We start from the raw sequence: 19,094 nt of genomic DNA, 5'->3' as shown, positions 1-19,094 counted from the left end.
ATGTCCGGCTGCTTCCTGAACCACATGGTATCAGAAGAAAGCAGGCAGCTCTGCTAAGGATCAAAGAACTGAACTAAGATGTGACCTGATGCCCTCTGTGGATAGGAGGGCTTTTAGTTTAAATTTACCCAAGTTTAGTGCCTGCTAAAATAAAAATGTCAATACAATTTGGGAGGACAGAACAGAATGCAGAGGCTCCACAGATCCTAATCACTTTGCCAGAATACATTCCAAAATTATCCCACACTGAAGAAGAAAAATGTGGGCTATCTCAAGAGAACAGATACTCAACAGAGACTGACCTTAACATGCCTAAATGTTGGAATTAGCAGACTGGTATTTTCTACAAAGCTCAATAAAGAAAAGGGAAAATATGTTCATAATAAATAAAATCTCATCAGAAAAATAAAAACTACAGATAATAACTAAATGGAAACTCTGAAACTGAAAAATACATTATCTAAAATAAAAACAATGTACTAGAATAGGTTTAACAGTAGAGTGGAAGTGACAAAGGAAAGTCAGTGAACTTGAAGATAGATTAATAGAAATTATTCAATCTGATGAACAAGGTTTAAAAAATGAGTAGAGAGAAGAACCTATAGGTCAACATCAAATCAGAAGTAACTGGAGTCCCAGTAGGAGAGGTGAGAGCAAATAAAACTGAAAACCTATTTGGACAAATAATGGTTCATAGTCACAGAACACAAATACTGTCTGATCCCACTTGCCTGAGGTGCCAGAGTAGTCAAAACCCACAAAAATGGGAAGTAGAATGGCAGCTGCCAGGGGATGGAGGAGAAGGAAAAGATGAAAAGAGTTCAGGAGATCAATGGTAAGGGTTGCACAACAATCTAAATGTACTTATTGCCACTGACTTATTTGACTGATGGCAAATTTTAACATACATTTTGCCATAATAAAAAATTGGGGGGGAAAAGAATATTGCTAAAAACAAGTTAAATTTTGTGAAAGACACAAATTTAAATATTCAGGAATCTCAGTGAAACACAACAGAATAAACAAGAAGAAAAGTACATTATCAGCACAAAATAGTCAAACTGCCAAAAACCAAAGATAAAAACAAAAATTTTATCTGGCATGGGTGGCTCATGCATGTAATCCTAGCTACTTGGCAGTCTGGCATTGGGAGGATCTGGTTCAAGTTAGTGAGACCCCCATCTAAACCAATAGCTGGACACAGTGGTGTGTGCCTGTCTCCCAAGCTAGGTGGAAGGCTTATATCAGGAGGATCTCCAGTTGAGTCCAGCCTGGCAAATAGCTGGACAGACCCCCCCATCTCCAAAATAACCAGAACAAAATGGACTGGAGGTGTGGCACAAGTGGTATAGTGCTTGCTTTGCAAGCACAAAGCCTGGAATTCAAACCCCAGTCCCACCAAAAAATAAATGAGTGAATGAAGTATAAGTGAATAAATAAATAATCTTTAAAGCCTGAAGTGGTCGTGCATGCCTCTAATCCCAGCACTTGACAGGCTGAGGCAGAATAATCAAGAGAAGCCAATCTGAGCTATGTAGCAAGATCCTGTCTCGAAAAAATTTGATTTCAATAACTACTATCTTTGTGGGGGTACTGGGGTTTGAATTTAGGGTCTCACGCTTGCTAGGCAGATGCTCTACCACTTGATGGTGGGAACCAAAAGCCACAGGCTGACAAGGTCGCTGTGGCTTAGCAGAATTCTGACAAGGTTGGAATCTGAGGGGCGCCATGTCTCTATCACAGTGGGAAGGAACGCTAAATGGTTTCCCTTGACTGAAAAGAAGTTTATATTCAGTCAAGGACACTGGCAGTAAAAATGCAGGATGGCAAAAACAGAAAATTTCTAACTAGGTCAGAGTGTTTTGATGTTTAAGTCTCTTCCTCTTTTGTGTAAAGCTTGCTGAGAAAAATAAAATTTTGCCAGTTGGTCATCAGCCTGCTGGCCCTCTCGATATGTGTTTTGTCATTCCCTTCCTGAGTGAGTCTTTCGTATGTCCTGTCTTGTTCATTCCTTTCTTGAGCCCTTTTGGGTCAAGGACCTCTGCAATCCCAGCAGGTGGCGCCCCTAAACAGGGACCTGAACAGAGGCTTAAGGTAAGGAAGGCTCTGGAGGTGCATGCAAACATGATACGGAGCAACACTGAGTGAGAAATGGGCCAACAAGTAAGGAGCAGGCTCGCTTTACAGAAATTTTATGTTCAATGTTGTGTAATAGACGTTATAAAGTGTCTTAAAGTCAGCTTAAATGTTTTTTGTCTTATGTCCAAGAGTGCACTTGAAATTGTTGTAATTGTTTTGTGTTTCTTTGTATAAGTTTTGTGTATGTCTATGATATGATTAATTTATTAGAGACAAAAAACCTAATAGCTATGATAACAGTCTTATTAAAAACTGGGTTTGACTCAAAACACTATTCCTAAAATTGACTCTTACTTCAGCTATCAATCCACCCAAAATGAGTCCTAAAAGAACAGAATGGGACACTTCTCAATCTACTCCTTAAAGCTTTTTAAAAATAACTTATCAATGTACTTGTGGCCACTTAGTTAATTCTTATATGTTCTTGAGCTCTTGAATCTATGCGCACTTAAATTGACATTTATGGCATGCCTAATTTAAAACTTTTTTACATATGCATATATTTAAACATCTTTAGGATGGTTCTTATTATAAAATTAATGTAAAGAAATACAAGGCTTCTGTTCTTTTCTCTCTCCCACCTCTTCTGCTGCTACTTTTAAGAAAAACCAATTTTTTAAAGGTTATATCAATCAGGTCTAACTAAATTATAGGCAATATTTTATGGACAGTGACCTTAGTCTGTTTCATTTCATCATAAGTAATTTACATTCAATTCCTTTATTATTATATCTCTATATATTTATAATTAAATATAAATACATATTTATATATAAATATAAAACAAATATATAAATATTATATTTATTATATCTATTAACAAATGGTTCTTTATAGGTTACTTATTGTATAAAAATAATTTAAAATTGCCTTTCTACGTGGGTCTATATAATAAAAATAAGGCTAATTTAAAAAACTAATTTTATTTAAATTTAAATTTAAAATTCTTATAAAAGTTATTTTAAAGTTACAAAGTGATAAAGTTAAAATTGACTATAATCTAAGAGTTGCCTAAAAGATTTTTTGGGGTCATACCAAACTAAAATCTAATTCTCTGTGTCCATAAAATAACAAGGCTATCTTAATATTGTTCTGCTCTAGATAACATCTACAAAAAACTGTTATAAAAAAAGATTTTATCAAAGAAATTACTTGTGTTTTCTGTCGATCTTGTCAAGCTTTAACTACTACTAAATGAGAGTTCATTTACATATTTGCTCATGCAAAGGTCTCTTAAATGACCACCTTATAACTGTGTTCTGTGTCTATACTTTATCTAAATATGATACAAATATTTACAAAGTTAAAAGTGTCAATTTATGTAAAATGATGAGCTAAAGCTCTTTTATCTCAAAGTGTTACATTTAACCTGCATCCTGACAGTCAGCACCTGTTTGCCTTTAAAGATTCCACAAACCCTTCACACCAATTAACTTAAACAGTTTTACCATAAGGGTTTAGAGACAGGCTCACTCCCTGAGTCACCTACCTAGATGTAGTCTTAAAGGGACAGGCTCACTCTCTAAGTCATAAACAAATCTACCCAATCCTCCATTTCCCACTCCCCAATACCATAAAGCAGCTTAGAGCTTTCTTGGGAGTTACAGGATTTTACAGAATCTGAATCCCAGCACCCTGTGATATTAAGGACTTACTCTATTAAAAAAGAAAAGACAATCCACTTTTCAACAGTCTTACTTCATACATTGCCTTATGGATGTGTTCCAAGTCCATATTACAGTTACAAATTCCCTAACAAATACATCTATAAATCAACATGTGTATACCCTTAAATCTTGAGGTTGAGATAGCATAAAAGACTCAGCCCCAAAACTATTTTCCCATTTAGAGTGTGTCATTTTTTCACTGCACAAAAAAAAAAGCTTCTAAAAATATTAAATTTAACATTCTCATAGGAGTGCTTGTTTTCGCTCTTGCTTAAAAAAAAAGTTAAAACAACTCTCACACTTAGGTCATTTCTAAAAAGTAAACTACAAAATGTTAAAACTGGCATGTATCTTAGATGTGATTTAGTTAATCAGAGAAAATACATTTGCCTTCACTACTCTTAAAAAAACCCAAGATACAAATAAGTAAAAAACCCTGATTGATTCTCCTGTCTATTTTCCTCATATTTGAGAAACCAAAAATGGACAGTCATTTTTAGGCCAGTGAGACAACACCATAACACACCTCTTATCTATTTCATTTTTAAGATCATAAATTCTTCTACACTGCTCCACTCTTCTATTTACCCCAGGCCAATGAATCTCATGGTTAACAAGTCTATTAGGACCATGAGATGAAACAAAAACGTATGTCAACATCCATTGGATATTATAACCATAACAAACCACTATAAACCATAAAATAATCACTGTTATTAAAAATAATATTTATAAGATCGTTTTAAAAAATTAATGTACTAATTCATAAAATATATTTAAGCTCAAAAAATTTAAATAAATATTAAACATCAATATTACATTTAACTACACTGTCACTTACAAATGTATATAAAAGTAAAGATAGATAGTTAATGTATAGTTCATTGCTTTTCAAAAATTAGTAATATAAAATTCTTACTTAAAATTTAAAATTTTAAGGTCTGGGGTAAAACTCAATGACAGTGTTTGCCTGACATGTTAAAAACCTGGATTTGGTGTCCAGTACCATAAATAAATAAACAAACAAATAAATAAATATATATTAATTTTTTAAAACTTCCCATTTTTAATCACATAAATAAACATGTAATTTATCATGCTAGGTAAAATTAGCCACACATACTCAACTGCTGTGTCATATAACATATAAAAAATTTTAAAGTCAAATCATAAAAAAAAAAAATGGTAAATACTTGACAGGACTTGGGTTAAAATAAAATTTAAAAAAAGAGATGCTAATTAATAGGTAAACATTTTCAGTTATGAAATGGGTAAACTATGGTAATCAGATGTACAACATGGTAACTATGGCTAATACTGTAATATGTAATTAAAGTTACTAAAGAAAGTAACTATAAGTGTTTTAAACACACACACATACACACATACAACTATGTGAGGTGATGGTTATGTTAATTACTTAATTAACTTAACCCTGGTAAACACTGTGGTAATACAATAAATGATCACCTTGCATACCTTAAATATATACAATTTTTCTTATAAATCTTACCTCAATAAACCTAAAAAAAAAAAGTTAGTACAATTTCACCAGACAAAAATCCAGAGGTTAACAGCTATGTTTTAAAAGCTTTATGAGAGCAACTGTTTCCTACATTCTGCCAATTACAAGACTTTGTCAAGTTTTAGTTTTAAGATTTTGCAGGCATCATAAAATTACTTTATGTTTAAAATGCTATTTCTCTTTCTATTGTCTAAAAATGTTTCTAAAAGATATAGACCAATTCAAAATTTCCTTTTCTAAATGCACCAGCTTTGGTAAGTTGTCATTTTCAAGGAGTTTGCTATTTCATGATCATTCTAAAATTTATAGGCATCAAGTTATGATGCTTTTTTTTTTAAAAAAAATGTATTATGGGGTCATTTTATTTTGTTCCTGGTATTAGTATTCTGTATCTTCTCTCTTTTATTCTTAACCATACTTGCTAAATTTTACTACATTTTTTTGTAAACCAACTTTTGACTTGATTTTCACTTTACTTTTTAATTAATATTATTAATTTATTAATTACACTTTTGACTAGGTGTTCATTTTTAAATTTTAATATTTAGACAATTATTTTTCAGCCTTTCTTCTTTTCTCATGTTATGACAAGAGTATCAATTCCCCTATCAAGTGTTGTGTCATATTGTACTGTATTTTATTTCAAAAGATTTTAAATTTCTATTGTGTTTCTTTTTTTGGCATACAAATAATTAAATTATTTTACATCATTTCAGGTAACTAAAGATTTTTTTTTTTTTTGTGACATTGGAATTTAAACTTAGGGCCTCATACTTGCTAGACAGATGTTCTACCACTTGAGCCACTCCGTCAGTCTCATTTTTTTTTAACCAATGATTTCTAGCCTAATATCAATATTGTCAAAAGGTATATTCTCTGATATGTTCTTTGATATTTGTTGAGACTTAATAACTCAAAAAAATTGTTACTTTAACTGTTCACTTAAAAAATACATATTCCATCTTTGTTGTATTCATTGTTCTATATAGATATGTATATAAATATAGACATGTATATTGACATATATATACAGATATGTCAATTAGGTCAAGGTATTAATAAACATACATACCAAATGCTTAAAGCTCAGTTTTTTTTATTTTTATTTTTATTCATATGTGCATACAATGTTTGGGTCACTTCTCTCCCCTCCCTTACCTCCCCCCACCTCGCTCCCTCGATACCTGGCAGAAACTATTTTGCCCTTATCTCTAATTTTGTTGTAGAGAGAGTATAAGCAATAATAGGAAGGAACAAGGGTTTTTGCTAGTTGAGATAAGGACAGCTATACAGGGAGTTGACTTGCATTGATTTCCTGTGCATGTGTGTTACCTTCTAGGTTAATTCTTCTTGAACTAACCTTTTCTCTAGTTCCTGGTCCCCTTCTCCTATTGGCCTCAGTTGCTTTAAAGTATCTGCTTTAGTTTCTCTGCATTGAGGGCAACAAATGCTAGCTAGTTTTTTAGGTGTCTTACCTATCCTCATACCTCCCTTGTATGCTCTCGCTTTTATCATGTGATCAAAGTCCAGTCCCCTTGTTGTGTATGCCCTTGATCTAATGTCCGCATATGAGGGAGAACATACAATTTTTGTTCTTTTGGGCCAGGCTAACCTCACTCAGAATGATGTTCTCCAATTCCATCCATTTATCATCCATTTCTTCGTCATGGCTGCATAAAATTCATCAGTAGTGGGGCATCTTGGCTGTTTCCATAACTTGGCTATTGTGAATAGTGCTGCAATAAACATGGGTGTGCAGGTGCCTCTGGAGTAACCTGTGTCAGTCTTTTGGGTATATCCCCATGAGTGGTATTGCTGGATCATATGGTAGATCAATGTTTAGCTTTTTAAGTAGCCTCCAAATTTTTTTTCCAGAGTGATTGTACTAGTTTACATTCCCACCAGCAGTGTAAGAGGATTCTTTTTTCCCGCATCCTCGCCAACACCTGTTGTTAGTGGTGTTGCTAATGATGGCTGTTCTAACAGGGGTGAGGTGGAATCTTAGTGTGGTTTTAATTTGCATTTCCTTAAAGCTCAATTATTAAAACAAAAAGGGGGAATAGAGTATGCCACTCCTGCTAATAGATTTAATCACACTCTTTTTGTTTTAAATTTTTAAAATGTAGATAAACAGGGATGATCAACAGCAGAAAGTTTTTGGGGCCCTTCTAAATAGACTCATTCTCTGGTCATGTGGAAGGATCCACTGACAAATTAATGGATGGGCCCTGACCCTGTGTTAATGTAGGATAGAGGTTTTCTTTGTATTTTCTCCAGGGATGCTGATTCTTCTCCTTGGATTCCAAAAAGATTGGTGAGACATCATGAGTTCTCCGGTGATGCCCAAAGTGGTGGACGAGATCAACCGAGGAATAAAAAGGATGAGAATAACTCGGAAATTATCCCCTCATCCAGTAAGGAAGGCACATAATACCCATGCCTCTCCTCTGCCTACTTGGGGTCAAGTCAAAAAGTTAGCCACAGAGGGTGAGGAGTTGTTGCGACATACAACACAACCTCAGACATTGGAGGCCTTGTTTTTGGCCATGGTCGCCATACTCTCCTGTTAGGTGTGTGGGACTTCTGGAGAAATTTATTGGGCATACTTCCTCGATCCCCCTATTCTTCATCCTGTGTCATGGAATGACACCAGCATCAAGATTTCTACTAATGATACTGCTTTATTGGGGGGCTCTGACTCTTCCCATATTCCTTATCAATGGGCCTCCTTCAATTATTCTGCAAGGTCATTTTCTCCTCCTCTGTGTTTATCCTGGAATGATGGCATTGCATGTTTGGATGCTCAACTGACTACTCAAATTTCCAGTGCCTTGGGCTCACAAGATGATTTTACTGAATTACATTGACATACTATTATTAATATGGGATTTCCCAGTCATTATTCTCTTGATCAACGAGGGCCACCTGGGGGCCTTCCTCCTTGTCCTGATCTGGATGAGAAGTTTTATGGACCTCCTCCTTGGTTGGATTGTACATACCCAACACATTTTAAGTGACCCTTGGATAGGTACAGGACAAATGAACATCTCTGGGACCGTTCTCAAAGACAACCTATGTCTACCAATGAGGGGGATTGGGTCACAATTGCAGAATATTGCAGTTATGTCTCCTGGAGTGATGCAAAATGATATTTGACGGTTGGTAGCAACCGTCATATGGGTCCTATGACAGTGTCATCAACAGCACTATCAGATTGTATATCATAATATAACTGCTTGTATTTCTCCACCTTATCTTTTACTAACAGGTCATGTCATGATAGCTTAAGGCAGTAATAGAACCCTCTACCCTTACTATGACATTACCTGTGAGCATTATATTTTAACTAATTGTATTAATAACTCAAGACCTTTAGATCAAAAAAGGATACTGATAGTGAAGCAGCTTGCCTTTGCTGTGCTGCCTGTAGAGATAAATGGTACTTGGTATAACAATCCAGGAGTACAAGCTTTACTGGAAGTTGAGAAAGCTTTAACCAGGCACAAAAGAGTCATTGGCCTTATTATTGCTGGAGTATTGGCTCTGGTGTCACTCATTGCTTCTGCTGTAGCATCCACTGTAGCCTTGTCACAGAGTATCCAAACAGTTCATTGTGTTAATCATTTGGCTAAGAATGTGTCATTAACACTAATATCTCAAGAAGCTATTGACAAAAAGATTGAGATATGACTTGATGCCTTAGAATCAGTAGTTGTGTTGCTTGGGGATGAGGTACAAGTCATAAAGACGGTGTATCCCTGCACTGTCACTCTTCCTACCAATGGATTTGTGTCACAACCTTATAATGAATCTCAATGAGGCTGGGAATGTATTAAACAGCATCTAAAAGGAGTCTGGTCTCATACTAACCTGAGTTTAGATTTAATTGCTTTGCATCAAGAAATATTAGACATACAAAACAGTAATTTGCCTATCATTCAACCCTCAGATGTGGCTGCCCAGGTGTTAGATGCTTTAAAGGGTTTTAACCCCTTTAACATATTAAGACATTCATTTTGGATTATGCTTGGAATGGCTTTTCTGATTTTGTTTATTCTGTGTTTATTTCCAGTCATCTGCCATATTGGCATGTACTAGCTCTTCAAATTAAAAGCAGAACTTCACCATGTTCAATTAAAAAATATAAAAGAGAGGAGATGTTGGGAACCAAAAGCCACAGTCTGACAAGGTCACTGTGGCTTGGCAGCATTCCGACAAGGTCGGAATCTGCAGGTGCACCATGTCTCTGTCATGGTGGGAAGGAACACTAAATGGCTTCCCTTGACTGAAAAGAAGTTTATACTCAGTCAAGGACACTGGCAGTAAAAATACAGGATGGCAAAACCAGAAAATTTCTAACTAGGTCAGAGTGTTTTGATGTTTAAGTCTCTTCTTCCTCTTTTGTATAAAGCTTGCTGAGAAAAATAAAATTTTGCCAGTTGGTCATCAGCCTGCCTGCCCTGTCGATATGTTTTGTCATTCCCTTCCTGAGTGAGTGAGTCCTTTCGTATGTCCTGTCTTGTTCATTCCTTTCTTTTTTTTTTTTTTTAGCATTTGTTTTTTTTTTTTTTTGCTACAATGACTTATTTTTTTTTTCATTTTTCTTTTATTATTCATATGTGCATACAAGGCTTGGTTTATTTCTCCCCCCTGCCCCCACCCCCTCCCTTACCACCCACTCCACCCCCTCCCGCTCCCCTCCTCAATACCCAGCAGAAACTATTTTGCCCTTATCTCTAATTTTGTTGTAGAGAGAGTATAAGCAATAATAGGAAGGAACAAGGGGTTTTGCTGGTTGAGATAAGGATAGCTATACAGGGCATTGACTCACATTGATTTCCTGTGCGTGGGTGTTACCTTCTAGGTTATTTCTTTTTAATCTAACCTTTTCTCTAGTTCCTGGTCCCCTTTTCCTATTGGCCTCAGTTGCTTTAAGGTATCTGCTTTAGTTTCTCTGCATTAAGGGCAACAAATGCTAGCTAGTTTTTTAGGTGTCTTACCTATCCTCACCCCTCCCTTGTGTGCTCTCGCTTTTATCATGTGCTCATAGTCCAATCCCCTTGTTGTGTTTGCCCTTGATCTAATGTCCACATATGAGGGAGAACATACGATTTTTGGTCTTTTGAGCCAGGCTAACCTCACTCAGAATGATGTTCTCCAATTCCATCCATTTACCAGCGAATGATAACATTTCGTTCTTCTTCATGGCTGCATAAAATTCCATTGTGTATAGATACCACATTTTCTTAATCCATTCGTCAGTGCTGGGGCATCTTGGCTGTTTCCATAACTTGGCTATTGTGAATAGTGCCGCAATAAACATGGATGTGCAGTTGTTCATTCCTTTCTTGAGCCCTTTTGGGTCAAGGACCTCTGCAATCCTGGCAACTTGAGCTACATCCCCATCCCTTTTTGGCCTTGGTTATGTTTTGGATATGTCTTGTACCTTTTTCCTGGGCCAGCCTGGATCTGTATTCTCCAACCTACAGCCTTCCAGGTAGCTGGAATTTTAGGGATGTGCCACCATGCCCGGCTTATTGGTTGAGATGGAGTTTCAGTAACATTTTTCTTGGCCTGGAAGCTAACCACTATCCTTCTGATCTCCACCTAAGAAGCTGGAATTACAGGTGTCCCCCACTACACTTGGCAGTGGTTAGTCATTCTAATAGAGGTATTATCTAATGGCTAGGTTACCCCAAACTTTGTTTTGCAAGTATTGCTTAGAACTTGGGATGCATTTTCTTATAGAAGTAAACTAGACAGGAAGTTAGGTCTTAATGGCCATAACAAACAGCTCATTAAATCCACTTTGTATGTGAAGTACAATATAAGAGGCATTATTTAACCAAACCATCATGACACTGTCTGAGACAAGGTCTCCTGTAGGGAAGGAATGGCTGGTACGGTCAGGTAGGATATGAGGGTAACAACAGACTAAGAGCTCCAGGGAGCTGGGGTCTCCCAGAGTTCTGCTCCTGGCACGCTTATACGTCCCAGGCTAGTTCTCTATTTATTCTCTTTCTAGTGACGATAGTAAAGGCACCCTGGAAGAAACAACCATTTTGCATATGTTACCTTTCTTGCTTACAAAAGATAGTTTCTATATAGATATTTAAGCTCAGTAACTTTTGGTGTTGTACAGGTCATCCTTACCTGTACTTCAGCTTGCCGTTCTTTTTTGACATTAATTAGCTGCTTCTGAAGAGATCTTATCTGCTTTTTTCCTTTTTCCTCCCTAGAAGAAATGAGAATGATTTCTAGCAGAGCATGGTACTGCACAAGTGCAATCCCAGCACTCAGGAGGCTGAGACAGGACGATCACGAGTCTGAGGTTAGCATTAGCTACATAACGAGACCACGTCTCAAAAGAAAAAAGAAAGAAGGCTGTCTAGGTTCCCCCAGAGATTCTGACTCAGCAGGCCTGGGATTTGAGGAGCTCACATGCTGGTCCCTGGAGCATACTTTCAGCAACACTTTTTTATAAAAAAGACAATGACTTGTTTCAGTAAATTGGAAAAAGATTTCCTGGCTCATCAGTCTTTATCTAAAATAGTTGCTGCTGAAAAAAAGCAAAAAAGAGGAGGAAGAAGAAGAGGAAAAAGGAAAACTCCTTCTATACTGAATACTTCAATTACATAGTCTTACCTAAAAATAACTTTAGGAGGGAAGCTAACATTTTCTCCACTTTACATTGGTAGATATAAGAATGTCCCTCACAGCCCTCCAACTACAGGAGCAGAGGGGAACACGTCCCAACTTCTGGGCTGTGGAACCCTTCATTGTGTGTTCTGAGGCCACAAGTCCCACAGACTGCTCTCAGTTAGTTTCTGAGTATGGCAGGAATATATGGCAGGTCCTTCCTGGAAGACCCAGGACCTCTCTGGTAGTTGACTTTGGCCCAAGGGCTTCCTGATGACCCTGCCAAACCATCCTTGGACTGCAAGGATGATGTGAAGGTTCACCCCCATTTCTCTCACACGGGTGGTTCCCTCTAATAAAAACCATCTCAAAATCTGTTTCTCAAGACATTTGGATTAATGTATTTGCTATGATCACACAAACAGCAAATGGTAGGAGAGTTCAAACTCAGTACTGTCTGATACCATAGCCTGAGAACTTAACTGCTTCACATGATTGCTTCTCAGTTCTCCCTGAGAAACAGAATTCTGCCTTTCTCCAGCAACCCCATGATTTAGGCTTAAATCAAACAAAGTAACAAAACAATATAAAAATAAGGAAAGCGACCAAAAACATTTCCCACTAAACTGCATCTAGGTAAGTATTTGTACTCAGGAATTTACAGAAAGCATGTACCTAATTAGAATCCGAGACTATCTCTGCCAAAACAAAACATTAGGCATTGTCCATGTATAGGTCACAAGAAACAGAAAAGAAACAGAGTAAATACTTTCTCTCTCTAGTTCTCAGCATCTCAAGACAGATTCACTTAAACGTATAAATAAATATTCATTTATATCAGATTACAAAAGCAATATATGACCATTTTAGGAAATCTAGAAAATTCAAAAAAGAAAAAAGAAAAAAAATCACCCATAATCCCAATATCTAAAGTTAACTATGGTTTAAATTTTATTATATTTCCTTTGTGTCAATATAAACTATAATTTTTCTCTTAGAGAACTTGGGTTTTATTATATACATACAATTTTATCCTCTTTTTTTTTCACCTAACATAATTATGTGCACTTTCTCTTTTCAATGACTAGTTGACCACATGCATTTTTCTTCTGTCCCCCTTGAACAGTAAGTACTGAAATAAAAAGGAAGATAAAATCAAAGGTATAATCCCATAAAGACAAAGAGATTGAAAGAGGAAACAATGCAGATGAGAGAAAATCAACAGAACTACAGACAATACAGGACTACAGACAAGAAAAGAGAAAAAATGAAATCTAATGTGCATAGAATGAGAAGTTAAGAAGAAAAGGCTTCGAGCTGCAGTAATGGAGGTGCTCATCACATTTGAAGGCGGACGGTACAGGGTTTAATAAAAGCAATTGGTTGAAAATCCTATGTTCTTCCTCATATGTGGACTTTAGATCAAGGGTAAACATAACAAGGGTATAGGACTTTGATTACATGATAAGGCGAGTGCACACAAGGGAGGTATGAGGATAGGTAGGTAACCCAAAAAAAAAAAAAAGATAGCATTTGATGTCTTCAATGCAAAGGAACTAATGCAGAAACTTTAAAGCAACAGAGGCTAATAGGAGAAGGGGACTAGGAACTAGAGAAAAGGTTAGTTCGAGAAGAATCAATTTAGAAAGTAACACATATGTACATGGAAGCAAAACTAGGAAACTCCCTGTATAGCTATACTTATCTCAACTAGCAAAAACCCCTGGTCCTCCTTATTAATGTTTATACCCTCTCTTCAACAAAATTAGAGATAAGGGCAAAACAGTATCTGCTTGGAAGTGAGGGGGTGGGATTTCCCAAATAAAATTTACTTAACTGTCAAAGGATAAAATGTCAACAAATTTAGCTTAAAGATCTAATTGGCTTTTATTAGAAATTCATGAATCAAACATCATCCCATCAACAAAACAGAAAAGCATTCCAGTGAGTTGAGCAAAGGAAGTGGTTTTAGGCAGAAAAAAGCTGAAGAAGCAATAACCAGGAACAAAAAAGCTCATTGGTCATTGCAAAGTTCCCTTCCTCACAGGGTTCAAGGAGAGGGAACTTTTGTTTTATTTTGAATCATGCCAGCTCCCGCTGATTAGACTCTTCCTGACTGGAATGTCCTGGTTTTTAGAAATCTGGCTTGTTTTAAAGTTCAGTTGATTATGTGCCCACTACCATGAGTGACTGTCTTCTGGTTTGGTCTGGTCTACTGCAGCCAAGTGCAGGACAGTGGGCTCTCAAAAATTTTATTTAATAGTATTTTTAGAGATAGGCAGAGTGGCTCAAGTGGTAAGAGCAACTGCCTAGCAAGTGTAAGGCCCTGAGTTCAAACCCCAGTACCACACATACAAAAAGTATATTAAAAGAAGCCGGGCGCCAGTGGATCACATCTGTAATCCTAGCTACTCAGGAGGCAGAAATCAGGAGGATCATGGTTTGAAGCCAGCCCAGACAAATAGTTCACGAGACCCTATTTTGAAAAAACCCATCACAAACATAGGGCTGGTGGAGTGGATCAAGGTGAAGGCCCTGAGTTCAAACCCCAGAACTACGCACAAAAAAAAAGCATGTATGTTATATTCTACTATCTGCTGAGATGAGAAGAGCTCTGGTGTGGCTTGCCAGCAATGAAAGTTAAGTCTATAGTTGCAGCTATTATTATTAGGCCATTACTACATTCCAGGAACTTCCCTCTTTGGCATGTATTAATTAATCTAATGTTCATAATAACTCTAGTACAAAGTTAATTACCAATGCTAAGGAAAGAAAGAGGAGGAAAAATAATTCTACTTGTTTAGACAAGAGAACCACTTTTTCACTCTGTGAGTTCCACTTCCATAAATTAAACCATCAATCAAGGGCTGGTGGAGTGGCTCAAGTGGTAGAGTACCTGCCTAGCAAGTGTGAAGTCCTGAGTTCAAACCCAGTACCACCAAAAAAAAAAAAAATTTATAAACCATCGACCAAGCACATTTTAAGGGAAGTCTATGCCTATCCTGAACAAATAAATACTTTCTTCTTGTCATTGTTCCCTAAACAATACACTATAACACAGCATTTATATTGTATCAAGTATTTTAAGTAATCTAGAAATGATTCAAAGCACATGAAAGGATGTACATGCATATTTCATATATGTTAAGTATAGCATTACATAAGGGACTTGAGCATCCTCAATTTTGGTATCCACTGGTCATCCCTTGTGGATACTGAGATAGATGAGTGCATATAAACAGAACTTTATCTTGATCTTAAAGCATTTTGATTGCCTTGAATATTCTCTTTTTGTGTATGTGTGTGGTACTGAGGTTTGAACTCAGGGCTTTGCACTTGCTTAAGCCATGCCTCCCGCCCTTCTTGCTCTGGTTATTTTGGTGTTACGGTCTCACTTTTTGCCTGGGTGAGCCTGGAACTGCAATCCTCCTCAGCCATCTGCCTAGCTTGGGATAACAGGCACATGCCACCATGCCCAGCCATTGACTGAGATGGGGGTCTTACTAACGTTTTGCTTGTGCTGGCCTCGAACTTTAATCCTCCCAATCTCAGCTTTCCAATTAGCTAAGATTATAGGCATGGTCCAGTGGTGCTTGGCTGATTGTGTCAAATATTCTTTTGTTTTTGTTTTTGAGATAGGGTATTGCTGTATAGGCCAGGCTGGCTCCTGAGGGCTGGGATTATGGGTGAGTTGTCTTTCTCTCTCTCTCCCCACCCCAGCCTGAACTATCCCAGCCTTGTACTGAATATCTTTGGAACATACTGAAAATTTGGTATGTTCTTGGGTTTTTGTTGTTCTTGTGTGTGTGTGTGTGTGTGTGTGTGTGTGTGTGTGTGTAGTGCTGGGGATGAATGTTAGTGCTTCATGTATTTGGAAATGTTCAACCATCCAGCTATATGCCAGCCCTAGTGTGCACTTGTTTTTTGGTTTTTGGTTTTTTTTTGTGGAACTGGGATTTGAACTCAGGGCCTAAACCTTGAGCCACTCCACCAGCCCTTTTTTATGAAGGGTTTTTTTGAGATAGTGTCTCATAAACTATTTGCTTGGGCTGGCTTTGAACTGCAATCCTCCTGATCTCTGCCTCCTGAGTAGCTAGGATTATAGGTGAGACCCACTGGCACCCGGCTGTGCACTTGCTATGATTAAGGAGTTTCAGTGAAGTTAGCCAGGCTCGGAAAGCCAAAAATCAAATGTTCTCCCTCATATGTAGATTACAGACCCAAAAGAAATGCAGTAATATTATTGGACATGGGTCACACACGAAGGGGAGAACATGCATAGGAGAAAAAGGGAAAGGAAAGGAAACCTAAAACTTGAAGGTGGTTGATGTGCTCCCTGTTGAGTGAATAAAGTAATCTTAAATTGGCAGAGGCCACTATGGGAAGGCGACCAGGAAATAGCAAAGAGGTCTGGTAGAAATAAAGCACTGTAGGTTGCAAAACACAAGTGCACAGAAGCAATGCTAGGAGTCTCTCTGAAAACGATATGTATTTCTTATTATCTCTTATGTTTTCTCTTCAACAAAATTGGAGAAGAGGGTGGGACAGGTTCTGCCTGGAAGCGTGGGATTGGGGGCAGCGTGGGATTGGGGGCAGGGTAGGATGGGGGGGTGGCACAATGTATACACATGTAAGTAAATGTAAAAACGGTAAAATATAAGGAGAAAAAAATTTAAACTGATTATAATTTAAAAAAAAAAAGAATTTTCAGTGAACTCAAGTCTTAAGAAAGATTACTATAGCCAGGTGCCTGTGGCTCACCCTGTAATCCTAGCTACTCAGGAGGCAGAGATCAGGAGGATCACAGTCCAAAGCCAGTCCCAACAAAATAGTTCTCAAGACCCTATCTTGAAAAAAACTCATCCCAAGAAAAGGGCTGGTAGAGTGGCTCAAGGTGTAGGACCTGAGTTCAAAAGTTCAAACCCCAGTACTACAAAAGAAAAAGAAAGATTACTATAGGATGAACAATATCCTTGGGGTGGGGCAGTCCTAGGGTTTGAACCTAGGACCCTGTACATGTTTGGCAAGCACTCTACCACTGAGCTATATCCCCACCCTCTTGTTTGTGAGACAGAGTTTCGTTATGTTGCCCAGGCTGGCCTCGAACTTGTGGTCCTCTCACCTCAGGCTCCTGAGTAACTGAAACTATAGGTGTACACCACCACACCAAGCCAAAATATTCTTGATATATTGTAAATGCAGATAATTAAGGTCCCCAGAAATCTAAGTTATTGTCACAGTCAGACCAGGAATAGAACCCAAATTTCTAACTTAGCTGTCTTCCTCGGAAAGTACATGTTTCATTTCCTGTAGAAATCAAGGGCTTTTGGTAAGAGTTTTATACCACTATTATACCACTATAAAATACTGTGAAGCAGAACTGGGTGTGGTGGTATGTGCCTACAGTCCCAGTTACTGGGATGGCTTAGGCTGGAGGAGCTCTTGAACCCAGGAGTTCAAGGATAGCTGAGGAAACATAGCAAGACCCCATCTCAAAAAAAAAAAAAAAAAAAGGAAAGCAAATAAACATAAAATAAAATTATTCTGACCTGGCAATTACATCAAAGAAATGGATTTTGCTGTCCCTTTCTTCATTCAATGCTTGCAGGAGACTTGTGTAAGTGCCTGACTCTTGCAACTCCTGCCTGGTATTTGCAATCACATCACTGAAATATTGCCTATAAAGAGAAGTGAGAAAGATAATAAAGTATATTTCCGTACATTCACAAAAGACTTCAAAAGTCATACAAGTTAAAACCCAGGTAGAAGCCAGGTGTAGTGGCACATACCTGTAATCCCAGCACTCTGGAGGTTGAGGCAGGAGGATCAGGAGTCCAACACTAGCCTGGGATATATAGTGAGAACTTATAAAAACAAAAACAAAACAAAAGCCAGAAGAAGCATAATAACTAAATTGGAATTATCTCAGGACTACAAGAATAGTTTTAAGTCAGGCATGGTGGTATATGCTTATAATCTCAGAACTCTGGAGGCTGAGGCAGGAGGTTAGCAAGTTCTAGGCTAGCCTCGTTTACAATAGCAAGACTCTGTTCCAACAAAACAAAACGAAAGAGTAGTTTAGCATTAGAAAATCTATTACACCAGATTAATAAAGTCTAATAGAGAAAAAACATACTACATGAACAGAAGTAGAAAAGGCATTTGGTAAAATTCAACACCCACTCATCACTTAAAAACAAACAATAAAAGCACAGATAAAGTGGCTTACATCTGTAATCCTTGCTACTTGGAAGGATCACTGTTCTACAAAAAAGTTAAGGAGACGCCATCTCAACCAATGGCAGTGGTGAATGCCTGTCAACACAGCTACACAGGGAAACACAAACAGGATCGTAGTCCAGGCTGGCCCAGGTATAAACCAAGACCCTATCTCAAAAACAGCCAACACCAAAATAAAATAAATAAATACAAATAAAGTAACCAACACAAAAAGGACTGGTAGAGTGACTCATCTACCTAGCAAGTGCCAAGTTCTGAGTTCAAAAACAAAGAAAAGCGGAGTGGGTGGTAAGGGAGGGGGTGGGGGCAGGGGGGAGAAATGAACCAAGCCTTGTATGCACATATGAATAATAAAAGAAAAATGAAAAAAAAAAAACAAAGAAAAAAATTCAAAAGCATTTGATGATTCCATACATATGATTTATTATTTTATTCTTTATATGTTTTTGCATTTTAAGAATACTTCATAGGGCTAGGGGTGTGGCTCCAGTGGTAGAGAACCTGTCTAGCAAGTGTGAGGTTCTAAGTTTAAACCCTTGTACCACCAAATAAATAAATAAATAAATAAATGAAATGTTCATAATTTTGAAAAAGATCATATCCTAGGGCACAAAGCAAGCCTCAGCAGATATAAGAAAATAGAAATAATACCGTGCATACTATCTGACCACAATGCAGTAAAAGTAGAACTCAACAACAAAAGTAAAGACAAAAAACATGCAAACAGCTGGAAACTAAATAACTCATTACTTAATGAAGAGTGGATCATCGATGCAATAAAAGAGGAAATTAAAAAGTTCCTGGAAGTCAATGAAAATGAAAACACAACCTACCGGAACCTATGGGACACAGCTAAGGCAGTCTTGAGAGGAAAGTTTATAGCC

The 19,094-nt window shown here is 37.3% G+C and overlaps 1 protein-coding gene and 1 long non-coding RNA gene across 9 annotated transcripts in view; one reads left to right on the top strand and one right to left on the bottom strand.

Annotated features, from left to right (window-relative positions):
• The window catches only part of Drc9 (dynein regulatory complex subunit 9), a 58,808-nt gene that overhangs the window by 27,982 nt on the left and 11,732 nt on the right, over positions 1-19,094 (bottom strand). For 5 of the 7 annotated variants that reach the window (XM_074073372.1, XM_074073371.1, XM_074073373.1 and 2 more), the window contains 3 exons: positions 17,760-17,834; positions 17,520-17,648; positions 11,485-11,566 (listed from right to left, as the gene is read on the bottom strand). In XM_074073372.1, the coding sequence (XP_073929473.1) occupies positions 11,485-11,566; positions 17,520-17,648; positions 17,760-17,834 (286 nt within the window). The remainder of the gene's footprint in view (positions 1-11,484; positions 11,567-17,519; positions 17,649-17,759; positions 17,835-19,094) is intronic. The other 2 variants (XM_074073375.1, XM_074073374.1) reach the window with 1 other exon arrangement.
• Positions 1,939-13,360, top strand: LOC141423257 (uncharacterized). Of its 2 annotated transcripts, XR_012447977.1 has the most exons (3): positions 1,939-2,094; positions 11,571-11,662; positions 13,097-13,360. It is a non-coding gene; the product is annotated as an uncharacterized lncRNA (long non-coding RNA). The 2 variants fall into 2 exon arrangements; XR_012447976.1 differs by lacking the exon at positions 11,571-11,662.

This window comes from Castor canadensis, chromosome 5 (genome assembly GCF_047511655.1).
Source record: "Castor canadensis chromosome 5, mCasCan1.hap1v2, whole genome shotgun sequence".
NCBI classification, from domain to species: Eukaryota; Metazoa; Chordata; class Mammalia; order Rodentia; family Castoridae; genus Castor; species Castor canadensis.
Note: the sequence above shows the minus strand (reverse complement) of the source record. Positions and strands in the feature narration are given on the sequence as shown.